Raw genomic sequence first — 19478 nt, forward strand, 5'->3', positions numbered from 1 at the left:
GATGAGTGGTCACACAATGATGGATAGAATTCAGTACCAAGAGTTTAGGGAGAAACTAGGAGTTGCGCCTATTTCTTCAAAGATGCGTGAAAATAGGTTGAGATGGTTTGGTCATGTACAGAGGAAAACTTTATACGCCCCTGTGAGGAGCATCAAAAGTATCATAGTGGAAGGTAAGAGAAGTAGAGGAAGACCTAGAAGAACTTGGGAAGAGCAAATAAAAAATGACTTGCATAAATTAAACCTCGATCTCTAAGGACCTGACTAAGGATAAAGGTAGTTGGAGACACCTTATTCATGTCTTAGATTACTAACTCTCTCGTTTATTTGTTTTCCTGTTCTTGGCCTTCGTCTTATCATGCTTTTACTCATTTTTTACCTAGCATTTTAGTTATATGTTTTATCATTATTTTAAATTTTATGCCTAAGGGTCAAGCTTGTCTTGTAAATTATGGGCTTGCGGTTCTGACTTCAATCAGGAGTTTTCAAGCAGGAGCCTATCTTTTAAGCATTCTTTAGAGCTGATGGACTCTTTGGCTGCATCCGCCTTCAGGGGTATGGGTTTACAACCTTCCTTCCTTCCGCAGACCTTGATCATAGTTTTTTATGAGCGGGTTACACTAGGTATGATGATTATGATAATGATGATGAACAAGTTTTTGCTAAAATGTAGCTAGTTTTTTTTTTTTTTTTTTTTTTTTTTTTAAAGTAATAGTTTTTTGCCCAAAAGAAACACGTTTTCCATATAACGTAACACATTTTTATTAGGTAGATTGGTTTTCATGGTTCTCATATAAGCTTGGTTCTCACTGGAACTTGATCACACACACATATATGGTCGAGTTTGAAGTCTAACTTTCTATATTTCTAATGAACAAAAGAAAAAAATGAGAAGATTATATCCCAGAAAGCTTCGAAATTCAACACTTTCCCTTTACTTAAAAATACCTAGAACATTAATAAAGCTCTTAAAGTCAAAACTTGGAAAATAGTCAAGGGGAAGAAATTTTCAGCATTTCAAGAAACATTAAAGAAGTGTGTTTTTTCCAAAAAAAGATAATTGTTGGGTGCATATGTGTCTTCTCGATTAAATATTGTGTTGATGGAATGATCAAAAGGTACAAGGCTTGATTGGTTTAAAAGGGGTATACTAAAACTTATGGGATACATTATGTAGAATTATTTTCTCTTATAGAAAAGATTAAAACAATTTGATTACTCTTCTTAGTAGCAACTAATAGGGATTGACTATTAGATTAGTTCCAGTAAAAAATACTTTTCTTTATGGTGAGATGAAGAAGTATACATAGAAACACCAACTAGTTATTTCAATACTCTGAAGCAAAAGAAGGGTGTCGACTAAAAAGTCACTCTATATGGCTTGAAACAATCCCCAAAGCTTGGTTTGTTAAGTTTATTGTGGCTATAAGAAAGTTTTGGCTAAAAGCACATCAATTCAGATCATACATTGAATATGAAGAGATAAAATGACTAAATCACATGCCTGATTATCTATGTAGATAATATGATCATTATAGAGGATGATGCTAAAGAAATAAATGAGTTAAAGGGGAAGCTATTCAAAGAGTTTGAGATAAATATCTTAAAAACCTTAAATATTTCCTTTGTATTGAGATTCTAAGATCTAAACAAGGAATCTTTATTAGCAGGAGAAAATACATTCTTAATCTCCTTGTTCATAAATTTATGATTAACTTTAAGTCGATTGAAACACCTAATAGTAGCTAATCATGAGCTCCAAACATTGAAGAAGTACCTATGGCAAACAAACAGATTCTTAAAGGATGGTTGGAAAGCTTATCCATCTCTCTCACACTAGACCTTACATTGCATATGATGTGGGAGTGTAAAGTAGATTCATGCATCATCTTCAAACATAGCACATGGAAGTAGGGGTGTGCACCGGTCCAAACCTCAGACTGGCTAGAACCTATTGGACCGAAGGATCGGAATTTTGAATATGCTAAGACAGGAGATCGTACCGGTTCCATTCGGTCCGGTCCGGGTTTAGACCGATTAGACCTGAAGCAATTTTTGATACCAAAATAAATTAAAAATGAAAGATTTCAAAATAATTTAGCAAATTAATTATAATAAAATTATAATATTTGAGTTTAAAAATTATTTTGTGTTAGAAATAAAAAATATAAAGCTCTTTAAATAAGTATATACATAAAAATCGTAAATATTATTCCTCTTCACAATTACTTTTATTTATATCCAGTCTAGTCCGAATTTTTCTGGGCTTAGATCGGACTAGACAGGAAACCTGGAATAAAGAATAAGTCAAACCCGAAGCATGGACTGGATGCAACCGGTCCGGTGTTGTTTATCAAATGAACACCTCTACATGGAGCTATAATTAGAATCTTGAGATAACTCAAGGGAACTAGTGGTAGAGGTATTCTTTATCAAATGAACAAATGTAGATTGGACCGGACACTAGAAGGGAAATTAATTATTTTCAAGGTACTTCATCTTTGTTGGAGGAAATATGGTAATTTGAAAGAGTAAGAAGAAGAAGGTAGTTCCCTTGTCGAGCACAAAGTTAAGAGGAATCGTCAAAGGGATTATTGAAGTCATATAACTCTAAAAATTGATGAATGAACTTGATTTCTCACCAATAGAAGCATGCCAACTATTACTTGATACTATGGCGGCTATCAGTATCTCACAAACAAAAATCAGTCCAACACAATCGAACTAAATATGTTGAGGTTGATCGACATTTGATAAAGTAGAACCTAGATAGCAAATTTATCACTTTGCCATTTGTAAGGTCAAAATATCAAGTTGGTGACAATCTCACAAAAGCAGTTAGATCGAAAGCTTTTAAAGAAGCAATAAGCAAGTTCAGTGTTCGAGATCCTACGATGCAACTTGACGGGGACTTGATTATTTTCCTAATTAAACTTATTAAGAGTGTTTATATTTGGTATACGCTAATGGAAAACTAATACAAATTCACTATTCAACCCAAAATCTCTGATATTCAATTTTTCATTATATCCTCTCGAATCAGAGGCAGCGGAAAATGTGTAATTTCATTATGATATTTTTCAAACAACTTTATGTCTTTAAACATTTATTGATATTGAGGCGCTCAATATTTAAAGCCTTGTGCGATTAAAAATATTAATCATGCTCAGTACCTCCCATGTCTCTAGCTTCAACAATCAGTTTAAGGCTACAAAGACCGCATCATGAGAAATAAAATTTAGTGACCGTAGAGTTGGAAATTTGGTCAATTTCATGTTCTTTCTATATTTGTTGAAAACAAATCTATTTCCTTTGCAACTACAGGTAAATAGGCAATGACTAATGAACCAGGCAACCTACATGTGAACAATTAATCATTCCTAATGAGACTTGGACTCAACTTCTGTCAAACAATACCTTTCTGGATTTAAACATCCACTATCTCAAGTGGGACATACATAAACCATGTGTTAATGGTCTTCAATTCTTTAACTTCACATAAATTCTACCATTTTTCTCTTCACCTTCACACATTTCTTTTTTGTTTTCTTTTCCTCTACTTTCCATATCTACTCATGCCATGAATTTAATTAGAATCTACTTTACTTGTTAAAACTTTATCCCTGTGATCTAAGGCATTACAAATTTGTCTTCTTGCAAGTAATGATAATACTTGTGCCTTTTTCTTGAGGTTCTGCATTTTTTTCCCTTTAAAACTATTTATGGGTTTTCTGTTGCTTGATTTATGTCTTAATTATAAACTTCTTTTATAATTTATTGTTTAAAAAGGTTGTGGCTTGAAATAGATTACATATTTCTGACTGACTTTTAAAAGTAATTAATATAATAAAAGCTTGCTTGATATTGTTTATTCCTTTTGCATAGTAGTTTGAACTTTTGAACTTTAGTTTTTGGTTCAGTATTTTGGGTACTTACTGTCTTAAACCATGTGCTTTCTGCTGTAAATCACCCTGAAATTGGCAACTTGTTATTTGTTTGCAGCAAATGAGAACTGGGTTTTTTTTAAACTGTGCAGGGAAGTGGGAAGATTTTTTAGGTAGTCTAAAATGAGTTTTAGGTTACTGGGATTCTTCTTGTTGTTTGGATTATTTACATTGGAATATGTAATATCAAATACAAATGCTTCAACAAGGCCTAAAATAGTGAATATTGGAGCAATACTCTCATTCAATTCCACTATTGGTAAGGTTGCAAAGATTGCTATTCAAGCAGCCATGAATGATGTAAATGCTTCACCTGAAGTTCTTCATGGAACCAAGCTTAACATTTCGATGCGGGATAGTGTCCGGAGTGGATTTCTTGGAGTTGTTGATGGTAAATAACTCGAATCCCTATTCTTTCTTTGAAATCATTTGCAGCCTGTTTGGTAGGTGGTAATAAACGGTGGTAATGAGAATGAAAAACAAGTATAATTTTAGTTGAAAGTCTCTTGGCTACCTTGATGGGCATGCTTGTCTTACTTCAATCATCTCATTTTCTTCATAAAATTCACTCCAATGAATACCATTCGGAGAGGTCAAATTAGGTGGTAATGTAAATTTGTAAAAAAAGAACTTTCTTTGTGATTAAAGTTTCAATCACCATGGGAATGATATAGAACTTTTGATGAATTTTTACACTATAAATCATTCCATTACCATCATTTAGTACCACTAACCAAACGGGCTGTTAGTGTTTTTGCTATTTTGTTGAATTCTTGGAGTGTGATTTTGGTTTTAATTTGGTCTTATTTGGTTGTGTCTTTATATCTTTCAGCAATGACAATTATCGAGAGTGGGGTAGTTGCCATAATAGGCCCTCAATCATCTGTTATAGTTCATGCAGTTTCACAAGTTGCAAAAGGACTCCAAGTCCCTTTGCTCTCCTTTGCAGCCACAGACCCAACTCTTTCCTCCCTCGAGTATCCTTTCTTCGTTAGGACAACCCAAAATGACCTTTTCCAAATGGCAGCAATAGCCGACATTGTAGACTACTATGGATGGCGGGAAGTAACTGCCATTTACACCGATGATGATTATGGGAGGAATGGGATTGCTGATTTAGGTGATAAGTTGGCTGAGAAGCGATGTACAATAAGTTATAAAGCTCGAATGAGCCCTCAACTAAGCCGAGAGGACATAAGGAACGTTTTGTACGAGGTTGCCTTACAAGAATCTAGGATCCTTGTGCTTCATACTTACAACAACTATGGATTAGAGGTCCTTCAGGTTGCTCAATCTCTTCATATGTTGGATATAGGGTATGTTTGGATTGCGACAAATTGGCTTAGCGATGTCATAGATACCAATTCTCCTCTGTCTCAAGGCGCACTTCTTAGCGTTCAAGGGCTACTTACCCTTCGTGTGCACACTCCCAACTCACAACTAAAGAGAAACTTCGTCTCTCGATGGAGAGATTTGGTTAGGAAAGAAAATGTCAACGGTTCATTTGGACTTAACACTTTCGGTCTTTTTGCCTATGACACGGTTTGGATCCTTGCTCATGCCTTAGATGCTTACTTTAATCAAGGAGGAAACATATCATTCTCTAATAATTTAGTGTTAAGTCATTTGAAAGACAACAATTTGCACCTTGATGCACTGAACACATTTGATGGAGGAGAACTCCTGCTCTCTCAAATATGGAAAGCCAATATGACTGGTTTAACAGGCCATATTCAGTATAACTCGGACAGAAATTTGATCAATCCCGCCTTTGATATTATCAATGTCATCGGTACAGGGCATAATACTATAGGATACTGGTCCAACAGTTCAGGATTATCACTTAATCCACCAGGGTTTGTGCTATCCAAGTCGCCCAATCAGTCGAGATCAATTAAAAAGCTATCAGCTGTTATTTGGCCAGGGCGGACGTCAGAAAAGCCTCGTGGATGGGTTTTTCCCCATAACGGAAATCAACTCAGGATTGGCGTTCCATGGCATTCTGATTATCATGAAATCATTTCATATTCACCAAGTACAGATACATTCTCGGGTTTCTGCATCGATGTATTCACTGCTGCGGTTAACACGCTTCCATATGGTGTTCCATATAAGTTGATTCCCTATGGAAATGGGAAAATTAATCCAAAAATCAATGAGCTCGTTGATAAAATTAGTACTGGAGTAAGTATAATATGCCTGATGGTTTTCAACTTTATGCAGCTAAAGTATCGGATACTTTTATGTTCTTAATTTTCTTTATTTCATGTAGGTATTTGATGCCATTGTTGGTGATGTTTCAATTACGACTGATCGAACAAGGAATGCTGATTTTACACAACCGTATATTGAGTCAGGTCTAGTTGTTGTGGCACCTGTTAAGACCCAGGAATCCAATGCCTGGGCGTTCTTACGGCCTTTTACTCCCATGATGTGGTGTGTTATCGGTGTATCTTTCATTTTCGTGGGCGTAATTGTTTGGATTCTTGAGCATCGTTTTAATGATGACTTCCGCGGTCCACCCAGAAGGCAAGTTGCAACAATGTTATGGTAAGTGTTGTTAACTTCTCTAACCTACCTATGTTTCATGTTTGCTTTGGTTAGGTTTTAACATGATATTGTGCTTTTAATTACAGGTTCAGCTGTTCAACTTGGTTCTTTGCTCACAGTAAGTGAGATTATCCGTATGCCTTTAATAACTGACGACATGAGAACCTGAATTTTATGATAAATTTGTTAACGGGCTTGTACACAACAAGACCTGCATAAAAGGAGAGTTGACTGTATATAAACCTAATGAGGTTCCATCCTAAAACCAATCGGTATTAGGAGTAATCCATCAAGATTATATGTTAGTCAACTTCTCTCTAATTGTTCGGTGTAGGATTACACGTGGGTTATTTTTCCAACATGATAAAGACATCTAATGATGTGCTTTTTTTATCTTGTGCAGGAGAGAATACTGTGAGTTCATTGGCCCGTCTTGTGCTAATTATATGGTTGTTTGTGGTTTTAATCATCAATTCGAGTTACACTGCCAGTCTGACCTCCATGCTAACAGTGCAGCAACTGACTTCACCTGTCAAAGGGATTGATAGTTTGATAGAAAGGAAAGAACGTATCGGATATCAAGATGGTTCGTATGTTGCAAAATATTTGAATGAGCAGCTCGGTGTTCCTAAATCCCTACTTGTTCCCCTCAACTCTGAGGATGCGTATGCAGAAGCGCTCAAAAAGGGTCCCAAAAATGGAGGGGTTGCTGCAGTTGTTGATGAGCGGGCATACATGGAGCTCTTCCTTTCTTCGAGATGTGATTTCACCATTGTTGGTCCAGAGTTCACCAAAAATGGTTGGGGATTTGTAAGTCTATTTCCATTAGACCATTAACATATTGATAATTCTTCAATGCTAGTGCTTTTAATATAACAATTTGGATTAGCCTGTCTATGCTCTAGAGCATAGAGCAATATGGTGAATAAATATACACTGCTGTCACAATTATACCAACCCGAATCCTCTTTCTCTACATGATTATTATCTCGAGTCACTAGTATTTCAACCGATTCAGATTACTCAAGCTCTACTTGTGTTCCTTCGGGTCATCAGGTCGATTTCGGGTCAGGTGTTTTGGATCTTGTGTCTACATTGATTTTTATATATTTTTAAGTTCATTTTGAAGTCGAGTCAAGTCTAGTTCGGTTATAAGGTCGACTAAATATCAAGTCATCGGGTCTGTTTTGAACACCTTTTAAGTTCTAGATTCACTCCCAATATGTGTTAAGAGTTATCAATCTAACTTTATACTATTTGCACCAGGCATTTCCTCGAGACTCTCCCTTGGCGGTTGACTTGTCAACAGCGATTCTAAAGCTATCAGAGAACGGCGACCTACAAAGGATCTATGCAAAATGGCTAAGCAGAAAAGCTTGCAGCTCACAGGACACAAAGTTTGAAGTAGACAGACTTGAATTAAAGAGCTTTTGGGGTCTCTTCCTTGTCTGTGGCATAGCCTGCTTCCTTGCTCTGATAGTGTATTTCGCCCTCATTGTGAAGCAGTATACACGGCATTACACTCCCGAGGAAGAAATTTTGAGTGATCAGCCAAAATCAAAGTCTTCTCGCGTTCAAACATTTCTATCATTTGTTGACGAGAAAGAAGAAGAAATCAAGAAGCGATCCAAGAAACGGCAAATGGAGAAGGGATCAAGCAGGGGAAGTACTCCGGGATATGTATCGAATAGAAGCGTTTTGGATTTGTCAATGAGTCGTCCTAGGACCATTCATATGGAATTTTCTCCTGCTCAAACTAATGGTGTGAGCAGTGAAGTATAGATACCTTGAGTAAATATTTGCATACACTTCATATTTATATATATATGTTGGGAAATATGAAGATTCTTACAGGATCAAATAAATAAACCCATAATTTAATTAGTCACATTATAAACTACCCATCTTGGTTCACTAACCACCTAAATATAACCACCCACAACTCACCATAACCAATCACTATCTACTATGATGCCCATGATTCCCATATTAATTCATCATCTAACCTCCATTCTACCATTATAAATACTTATTTCATGTCTCATTTACGGCAGAAGCTTTTATATTACTCCCGTTACTCCACAAAATTATTCGCCCTCCTACATACAATCTATACTTAACCAAATATTCCTTTAATTGATATGAACTCATCCTACAATCCGTTAATCTTGTATTCATTAATTATCATATATTCATTACTTTCGGTTTCCCGATGAGACTTGAGCGTCGGAAGGGTTTTCCGGGAAACCACCCCGGGCAAGGCTAACGTTGTATTGCAAGATTTGAGGTCTCATTAGCGGAAGGATCATTAGCACTTTCAGCGAACTAACAGTTGTCCCCGATTACACCTTATATCCAGGTATTTTGAGTGTCTTTTGCACTTTCTCGTTTCATTACCGAAACAGTTTGACGCCGTCTGTGGGGAGACAAACGTAGAAGTCGTGACTTCTAAAAAAAAAACGATCAATTTACTCATATTTATGTAGGAGGAAAAGCGGTATTAATTTGGTTGTTAAAAGCTTAGCTCGAATAAATTGAAGTAAATAATCATATAGCCTGTTATTTTTAATTCAAATTTAGTTATAAGTTGGGTTAATAGTACATACTAATAATCTTTGGGTATGATTATTATATGCATAGTTCCTTACCGTGTCAGTGGGTAAATAATTATTAATGGCAAATCCCAATATGCCTTCCTCTGAAAAACCCAACAAAATACTCAGGAAGTAAGCAACCAAAGCGTCTTCTCTCTCTCCAGTCTTCAAAAAATCTCTGCATTCAATTGTATCTTTCATAAGGTTTTATTTCGTCAACCTCAAACCATACATTTATGGCGGAATTCAAGAATATGTCGATCGAATCCCTCAATGATTGCCACCGCAGTTAAAAAAAATCAGTCTCAATACTGGAGTTCGGTTTGATGCACCTTCTTAAAGGGGCTATTAGATTCGTAGAACGTTTTCAAACAAACTTCAACTGACTAAAAACTTCAGTCTCAATGTTGAAGTTTGGTTTGATGCACTATCTAAAGGATTAACTGACCCGTAGAAAGTTTCCAAACTAGCTTCAACTAAGTGGTTTTGATCTAAAAAAATTAGTCCACATATTGCCCAGTTCAATGTATTGGCCGGATCCGGGTACGATCTGACAGTGGTTCAAACTATTTACATTGGATCCCCGGAAAACTACCTATAGTGAGTGTATTGGTTGGATCCGGGTACGATCTGATAGTGGTTCAAACTATCTACATCAAATCCCCTGAAAACTACCTATATTAATTGTATTGGCTGGATCCGGATATGTTCTGACTGTGGTTCAAACCATCCACCCGTGAAAGAACAATCTCAGGTGAATCGATACATGGAGCAAAATATCACCGTCGCCTTCTAATGAATTGCTACATAAAGAATGCAAATCTTTGATTAGTATTGCCAAGTGAAGAATATATTGTATTAATCTGATGAGGATCATAAGGATATTCTTGCTTTTATTTATCAACGTATATTGGCTAATTTATATTTGTTGTATTCATGGGTCAATGCGAAAAGTGATAAAGTATGATATCGACACATATTTGGAAGAATATTATATTATTTTTGCATGGAAATTCAATACTTCAACATTATTATTCTTATTATATTGAGTCTTACTTCTATGTGATTTTCAATGATGAATGCATAAAGTCATCTGAGCTTTTACCTAGTTTGAAAGTCATATTATTATTGATGTCCCAACACGTGGGCGTTATTTGTTATATTATGGAATTATTTGAGCTCTTACCTGGTTTAAAAGTCAAATTATTATTAAAGTCTTGAAATATGGGCGTTATTTGTCATATTATGGAATCATCTAAGTTTTCACCTAGTTTGAAAGTCGTTTTATTATTGAAGTCCCAATATGATTGATTTTGGGCTATATTTTATGAGTATTTATCTTAATTATCAAACTTGCACCTAGTTTGAAATGGGATCCTAGCTAATGTCACCTTTCTTGATAGCTCAGACTCTTATTAAGCCCCAAACCAAGTGATTTTGGGTGTTATTTGTCAAAGTAATCATAGTGAGTATCACTTAGCTTGATAACTCAATCACTTATTAAGCGGACCTATGTCCGATCAGTATATTCATCAATGTTTTCGAAGGATTCACCTAGTATGATTCCTTATCTAAGTCCTGAGTGATTGACGGTTGGACAAAGCGGACCTATGTCTGATCAAAATATTCATCAATTCTTTTGAAGGATTCACCTAATATGATTCCTTATCTAAGTCCCTGGTGATTGACGGTTGGGCAATGCAGACCTATGTCCGATCCAAATATTCATTAAATACAAACTTATGTTCGATCTAAATATTCATCAATGCTTTCGAAGGCTTCACCTAGTATGACTCTTTATCTAAGTCCTACGTCATTGACTGTTGGGCATCATCATATCAAGCTCAAATGCCAAAGCATCATATCAGGCTCTAAAGCCTAATCATCAAAAGTGGCCAAAAGGCCAAACATTTATAATTCATGGGGCTTCCACCAAGCATTGGCCCACCGAGGCAAGATTTTGAAGTTTATTTTATTCGGACCTAATTTTGTGGTTTCTTCCGAACGTTTAATTGGTTCACATCACATGTATGTTTGTTTTCTGCATAAAGACTGATGTCTCGCTACATTAAATTCCCTTCTCTATCACTCTTCATGCATGGAGCTAATGTTATGGGGTCAAATAAATAAACCCATAATTAAATTAGTCAAACCATAAACCACCCACCTTGGTTCACTAACCACCTAAATATAACCACAAACTACTCACCATAACCAACCACTATCACTTATGATGCCCATGATTCCCACATTGATTCACCATCTAACCTCCATTCTACCATTATAAAAATACTTGTTGCATATCTCATTTACGGCAGAAGCTTTTATATTACTACTGTTACTCCACAAAATATTCGCCCTTCTACATACAATCTATACTTAACCAAATATTCCTTCAATTGATCTGAACTCATCCTAAAATTCGTTAATCTTGTATTCATTAATTATCATATATTCATTACTTTCGGTTTTCCGATGTGACTTGAGCGTCGGAGGGGTTTTCGGGAAAACCACCCAGGGCAAGGCTAACGTTGTATTGCAGGATTTGAGGTCTCATCAACGAAAGGATCATTTGTACTTTTAGCATACTAACAGTTGTCCCCGATTACACCTTATATCCAGGTATTTTGAGTGTCTTTTGCACTTCTGTATTTCATTACCGAAAGAAAGATCAAGTTGGGAGTCTTTGTATTCATATTCATCCTTTTCTAACGTTGCAGTTTTTGATCTTCTTTGCACATGATAAAACTAACATAAACAGTTTTATTTCAAATATCTGTGATGTATGGAATTCAAAATCTTTTCTTTATGTCTACTTTTTAACACAAATTCTTACTTGAGACCGTCTTTATAAAAGATGTGTTTCAAATGTACCGACTCATAATTACTAAAAAAACAACTAACAAAAAAAACGCGCGCTGTGTAACCTTTTTTGAAGTTGGTGTTATAACTAAAGATGGTCATGGGTCCAGGACCCTGTTGGACCCGCCCTGGACCCGCCCCTTTTTTAAGGGTCTGGGTCTTAATTTTTTAGACCCATCGGATCCGGGTCCGGGTCTGGATCCAAAAAAATTTTGACGGGTCAGGGTTCGGGTCCTAAGGTGAAGACCCGGACCCTAAACTTTTAAATTTTATTTTTATTTTTATTTTTTTTATTTTTATTTTTGTTAAAATTTTGATGATATTTGCACATTTGTTGTACATGTATAATACTTTGATTGCTCGCCGAGATTAAAGTTTAATTACAGTGTTTATTGTTTAATTCTAATGGTTTTGGAAATTATGGAGGCGGCAATATTCTAATTTTGGTTTGTTTTTAGGTACTGAAATAATTTGATTGCGCATTGAGTTAAAGTTTCAATTATGATGTTTATTGTTTAATCCTAATGGTTTTGGAAGTTTACGGAGTGTGATACTAATTATGGACTTGTTTCTGGGTACTGAAATGAATTGTTAAATTGGTGTATCGATTGATAACTTTCTGTGACAAGTGTTTGTAATACGATAATAAGTTGTTTACAAAAATATAAAAAGACTCGAAAAAGGTTCAATTTTGACAAATCAAAGAGGCTTTGTATAAGACCCATTAAGGACCCTAAACCCTGTCAGATCCGTAGGGTCCGGGTCTGGGTCTGAAAATTTTGGACCCTTAGAGTCCGGATCCGGGTCTGGATCCAAAAAAAAAAATAAAAGGGTCTGAGTCCGGGTCTGGCCAGACCCGCTCTAGACCCGCCCCATGACCATCCCTAGTTATAACCTAATAAAAAAAGCCGAATCCTATACTTTTGAATAAATTACTCATAGATCTTAAATATATCCATCATTTACCCCAAGGAAAAATGACAAAGAGAAGGGTGTAAGTGAGATACAAATGTAAATTAAAGGTACAGACGAGAATTAAAAAAAAAATGCCACTTATAACTAAAAATAAAAATGTGAAAAATTTAATGAGACGAAAAAAAAAAACCTCTACAATTTGCACATGCTTATATGGCATATAATATCCCTGTGAATTCTACATATAATGTCTACTGTTCTAATAAATAATGATAGAATTATAGTAATTTTGTATAATTTGGACACTCCAATGGTCTCTAACCAAACAATGATGCAACCATCTGAAATCATACAGTTGCAACTTGTAGTGGCAACAAATATTCTGTTGCATAAACAATGTTAAAGTTCATTATCCACTCGGTCACTTGTTCTTTTCCATTATACTTCTCTACATTTTCTTTTATTTATCCATTTTATATTACTAATTATACTAATAATTTTGCAAAAAAGCTAATTATGTAAATATTTATTTACTTTTCTATTTTTTCCTTAATTATATTAATTTCTTAATTTTTATGCAAAACTCTTATATATCATGTAAAAGCGGAAATACAATCATTATTCTCACACTTTTTCTTTTGAGCATTTCTAAGTTAATAACCGTTATTTGCTAACTTGGCAAATTACACCCATGTGAAAGAATTTAATAGGGTGACTTTCAAATTGTAATTTATCCTTTTGCGTTTTGCATATTTTATTAGTATATTGTTGACTTTTATAATGATTAATAAATTACAGTGATCGGTTAGAATTTTCTATTTCTTTTCAATCATTAGTCAATCTAGGAAGCTGCAAATTTGGTGTTCAAAAAAAGTTTATTTATACAATGTAAGTTGCTTTGTTCTTTTATTTTTGCCCCCTAAAAGTTACCTTTAGTCAACATGGTACTTACAAAATCGCTCCTTTCTTTTTCTAATGTTCAAACCTTTCATTTTCTCTATACCTTTCTTCTCCTTGATGTTTGTTGTCACATGTTTAGAATCTGCTTTGCTTGTTTGGGATTTTACTATAACAAATTATAAAGTTTAAAGTTGACAAAAATACAAGATTTTCTTTAACTTTCCTTGGTTTAAAATGAGATTATGGTTATAATCATGAAAACAAGTGTATTAAGGTCTCAAATTTTGTGCTAACCCACCATGATTTTAAGGGTTTTATGGCTGTTCTTGTCACTGGTATTTGTTTTAGAGAAATGGTTAGTTTTTGCAGTTGGGGTTGGTACAAATTCTTTAACTAGGCCTAGGGTTGTGAACATTGGTGCACTCTTTTCCTTGAATTCCACTATTGGAAAAGTTGCAAAAGTTGCAATTCAAGCTGCAATAGATGATGTAAATTCTTCCTCAAATGTTCTTCATGGAACCCAACTCAATATCTCAATGCTGGATAACTGTCAGAATGGTTTCCTTGGCGTTGCTCAAAGTAAGACCCTTATCTTTGTCTTGGTTTTACTCTTGTATTTATAGTTATTTGTTTTCGAATTCTAATTCTAATAGAGTATATTTAACTTGTCTTATTGAATTATGTGCGCTTTTTATTTATGTAAAGTTATAGATAATATTTACTACTACTGGCAAGAGTCAATTAGAAACAATCTCTATGTTGTTACTAATAAGGGTTAGGTTGCTTACATCCCACCCTCTAAACTTCACTTAGGTGCAAGCCACTTAATATGCTATCAAAGTTCAATTAAAAACAATCTGTTTGTTATCACTAACGAGGGTCATGTGGCCTTAATCCAAACCCTCACTTAGGTAATGGATAAATATAAAGTTCAGTAGGTTTCTATTTTTGACTTTTTGGTGTAATCCATACTCTGCAGTTGCTAACTGTACTGACTACAACCTTATTTTGATAGCAAAAGTACAATCTAGTTGTTGGTAATTTATACTTCCTCGGCTTTTTTATTTGCACCCAAGTACACTTTCACACGCCCAAATGTACTAATTAAATCGTTAATATCTATATTTATTATACCCAAGTACATTTATGTGAGGTCAGATACCAATTTACTTGTAAACTTATACTGCATTTTTCAGCAATATCATTAATGGAGGAAGACATAGTTGCAATAATAGGTCCACAATCATCTGTCGTAGCTCATGTAGTTTCTCCCGTAGCAGAGGGACTCAAAGTCCCTATACTGTCCTTTGCAGCCACAGACCCATCTTTATCTTTGATCGAGTATCCTTTTATTGTCCAGACAACTCGGAATGATCTTTACCAAATGGACGCTGTTGCGGATCTCATCAACTACTATGGATGGCGGGAAGTAACCGCCATATACATTGATGATGATTATGGAAGAAACGGAATTGCATCTTTAGATGATAGTTTAGCCAAAAATAGTTGTAGGATAAGCTATAAAGCGCCTATGAGCCTTGGCTTAAGCCGTGATGAGATTAAGAGACTGTTGTTTCAGGTTATCTTGCAAGAATCTAGGATTTTTGTTCTTCATACTTATCAGAGTTATGGTCTTAAGGTTCTTGAAGTGGCTCGTTCTCTTCAGATAATCGATGAAGGTTTTGTTTGGATTGCTACGAGTTGGCTAACTGATGTTATAGACACTGATTCTCCTCTTCCTTCCGAATCACAAAGTGATGTTCAAGGGTTACTTACCTTTCGTGTGCACACGCCAAATTCAAATCTCAAGTTAAACTTCACAGCTCAATGGAGCAACTTAGTCAGAAAAGAGCATGAGAATACCTTGTTTGGATTGAATACATATGGTCTTTACGCCTATGATTCTGTTTGGATTCTCGCTTATGCATTGAATGCATACTTCGCTCAAGGGGGGAACATATCATTCTCAAAATATTCACCCGAAAATCATCAAAATCAGAATAGAAACTTATACCTTGATTCAATGAAGATTTTTGATGGGGGAGAAGAGCTATTGTCCAAAATATATGAAGTCAATATCACAGGGTTGACAGGCCATATTCAGTTTGATCAAGACAGGAACTTAATCAACCCAGCTTTTGAAATCATTAATGTGGTCGGAACAGGTCATAATATAATCGGATACTGGTCTAACTTTTCTGGTCTATCAAAAAAACCGCCAGAGGTTGTACCCTCTATACCAGGCGTAAATCAGCAACTGTCAAGTGTAATTTGGCCAGGCCAAACCACAGATAAGCCTCGCGGATGGGTTTATCCAAGCAACGGAAAGGTCCTGAAAATTGGAGTTCCACACCGTATTACCTACCTTGAATTTGCTTCATATTCAACTAAAACACACTCATTCTCAGGATACAGCATTGATGTGTTTACTGCTGCTTTAAGTTTGCTACCATATGGTGTTGCGTATACCTTAATACCGTTTGGGGATGGAAAAAGTAACCCGAACATGGATGAGCTTGTCGATCTACTATCTCAAGGAGTAAGCACATAACGTTTAGTTTCTTGCGATTTTGAACCAACATACAAAATGTAATGGTTCTTTACAACCCATTAAATATTGTGACAGGTATATGATGCCGTGGTTGGTGATATAGTAATTACGTCCAAAAGAGCTAAAATAGTAGATTTTACGCAGCCATTTATTGAGTCGGGTCTTGTTGTTGTAGCACCTGTTAAGACCATGGATTCAGATGCGTGGGCGTTCTTGTGGCCGCTAACTCCAAAAATGTGGTGTGTGACTTGTGTATCTATCATCATTTTCGGAGGTGTCATATGGATATTGGAGCATCGATTCAATGATGAATTCCGTGGCCCTCCCCTACGACAATTTAAAACAGTGTTATGGTAAGTATTAAATATATACATCTTTCTTGTCTTAGTTCTTTCATGTGACTAACTAAAGCCATCTGCTATTATACTTTCAAATGCAGGTTCAGCTTTTCAACTTGGTTTGGTTCTCATAGTAAGTAAAAAGTTATGTTTATTTGTTTTGGATGATCAAATTAATGGGCGGCTATCCATTACCCATGACTTGTAACCCTTTTCCTATTACTACCTATCCGTTACCCTCCTAAATCATACCCATCTCCACATGAATTGGAGAGGATATGGTGCCCAATCAGTTATTTGTCATATCTACAATTTGTGAGTTAAGTCTTTTAGTATTGACTTCATGAAGATACAAAGTTACTAGAGTTTATGCATTTTCAATAAGGGCAAAAATCTATAGTTCTTTGGTTTCGTATTATAATGGACTAAAGTAAAATGACTCATTAAATCATGTGCTCTTTATATTTATGTGAAGCTCCACATGACGTTTGTTACCAAGTTCTAAGGGTGAATCGGACTCAACCTCTTTGTTAGTTTTATTATTAACAAGGGTAAGATTGCGTACATCCGATACTTTCAAACTGTGATACTCCAGATTTAGTTTTAAAAAGGATTGATAGACTATGCATATCAATAAGATGCATCTTCTTTTCATGGGAGTCCATTTGCTAAGAACTCCACAGTTAAGCATGCTTGGTGGAGAGTAATTTTAGGATGGGCGACCTCTTGGGAAGTTTTCTCGGGTGCGCACGAGTGAGGCCAAAGTGTGCTGAAAAGACTTGTGTTAGTCTGTGCTTTCAGTCTATAGTCTTCATGAATAGTCATCAGCGGTCTGTTAGGCCGGGGTGTTACACAAACCCCAACCTAAGGTAAGATCCACTTAATGGCATTGGGGTAATGAAACCTTGTTGGAATGCAGGGGAGACGCCTCTAACTTTGTTGGGTCGATTTGTTCTATTCATATGGCTGTTTGTAGTCCTAATTATCACATCGAGTTACACTGCAAGTTTGAGCTCTGTATTCACATTGCATCAGATTTATTCCCCTATCAAAGGTATTCATAGCTTAATGGGAAGCAAAAGTCCAATAGGATATCAAAAAGGTTCATTTTCTGAGAATTATTTGCATGAGGAGTTGAAGTTTCCCAAGTCTCAACTTATTCCTCTTAATAATGAAGACGAGTATAAAGAAGCTCTTAGAAAGGGCCCTAAGAATGGAGGGGTTGCTGCCATAGTTGATGATATGTCACGAATAGAAAATTTTCTCTCAAGGAATTGTGAATTCACTATCAGAGGTCAAACATTCACTAAAAATGGAAGGGGATTTGTAAGTATCTATCCAATCACAACCAAATATGTTAATGATATCTGCTGCTTAAAAATGCTCATTTCTTCTAAATAGCATTGACAAAGAGTTTATTTCGATCAGATTGGGTTCAAGTTAATTTAATGTCTAAAAAAATGATTAATATTAGGAAAAATTATCTAGAATAATCCAACCTTTTACTGATTTCTCTATAATTATCCCAATTTTTAATTAACTATGAATAATACCAATTACAAGGGATGCTTGCTAAGAGTACACCAAAGTAACCTTTTACCTACACAATAAGTTATGTTGTATAAAAAAATAAATACAAAATTAATTTATAAAAATATTGAAAAATGAAAAAAAAAAAAAGAAAAGGAATCAAGTAAGTTTATTTTTTGATTTGACTTTTAATTTTTAATATTTTTGACTTTTTGTTTTATTTTTCTTTTTTATTGTGTGGTAATTAACCTGCAAAAACTGTTCATCATATGCCCAACAATGTTCTTGGATAATTAACCCTAAAATTCGGATTATTGATTGTTAACCAAAAGTTAAAATTATTGTAGAAAAATCAATAAAAAATTGAATTATTTAAGGTAAATTTTCCTTAATATTATACAATGCTTTAATCAACATTTAGAACATGCTTAGTTCAAGTCGTGCTAGCTTCGATTCAAGTCATAATCTGTTAATTTAGTTTTAGGTGATCAGGTTCGAGTTAGTTTTGCCAGGTTTAATTTGGTGGTTGGGAACTACTGCTCAACAGGTTCCGAAATGTGCTTAGTCACTTGGCTTAACAATGAATTCTTTTCTCTTTGTTCCCTTTAGGCATTTCCTCAAGACTCTCAATTGGCTATAGACATGTCGACAGCCATATTAAAACTGTCGGAGGGAGGCGACTTGCAGAGAATCCATGATAAGTGGCTCACAAAAAGTGCTTGCAGGTCACAGGATACCAAGCTTACAGTAAACAGGCTGGAGCTTGATAGTTTCTGGGGTCTCTTCTTCGTTTGTGGTTTAGTTTGTTTCTTTGCTTTCATCATATATTTTGGACGTTTGGTGAAGAAATTCTTGCACCATCGGCCACCCATTCAGGATGAATTCGGCTACCAAACACCACCGCCCAAGAGCCGCCTCAAGAGGTTTTTTGTGTTCTTCAATGAGAAGGAAGCTGAATCATGAAACGGTTTTGAAGGCTGTAGACTCAATTAGGAACGGGAACAGCAACAAGAGGGGGTGAATTGTTTTTGTTACTAGTTTAAGCGTTTTTGCCCTGTTTTTGCGGAATTGAATTAAAATAAATAAAGCTTAAACTTAGAGCAAAATAATTAAAAGAGACAAACGATTTTTACGTGGAAACCTTCTAAAGAAGGAAAAACCACGACCCCTCGGGATTTCTAAATTCTCCACTATTTTTAAGGCAACTCGTTACAATTACATTAAACATCTTACTTCATTCGAAGCGCATCAACTAGGCCAACTTCTCTCTCAAATTGCTTTACTCAAAGCAACA

The 19478-nt window shown here is 35.4% G+C and overlaps 2 protein-coding genes across 2 annotated transcripts; both read left to right on the forward strand.

Moving 5' to 3' along the window:
- The first annotated feature begins 3458 nt into the window (after nt 1-3458).
- Nucleotides 3459-8382, forward strand: LOC130807649 (glutamate receptor 3.6-like). The gene is made up of 7 exons (XM_057672943.1): nt 3459-3691; nt 4037-4335; nt 4777-6128; nt 6217-6494; nt 6581-6612; nt 6898-7304; nt 7761-8382. The coding sequence occupies exons 2-7, from the start codon at nt 4068-4070 to the stop codon at nt 8274-8276; spliced, it is 2853 nt and encodes a 950-aa protein (XP_057528926.1). The 5' UTR covers nt 3459-3691; nt 4037-4067; the 3' UTR covers nt 8277-8382.
- A 5578-nt stretch (nt 8383-13960) lies between these two features.
- LOC130808213 (glutamate receptor 3.6-like) lies at nt 13961-19277 on the forward strand. Its single transcript, XM_057673685.1, has 6 exons — nt 13961-14344; nt 14962-16304; nt 16392-16669; nt 16756-16787; nt 17574-17980; nt 18794-19277. Exons 1-6 carry the CDS (start codon nt 14065-14067, stop codon nt 19145-19147), a joined length of 2694 nt encoding a protein of 897 aa, XP_057529668.1. The 5' UTR covers nt 13961-14064; the 3' UTR covers nt 19148-19277.
- The last annotated feature ends 201 nt before the right edge of the window (nt 19278-19478 follow it).

The sequence above is a fragment of the Amaranthus tricolor genome, chromosome 3 (assembly GCF_026212465.1).
Source record: "Amaranthus tricolor cultivar Red isolate AtriRed21 chromosome 3, ASM2621246v1, whole genome shotgun sequence".
Classification (NCBI taxonomy): Eukaryota; Viridiplantae; Streptophyta; class Magnoliopsida; order Caryophyllales; family Amaranthaceae; genus Amaranthus; species Amaranthus tricolor.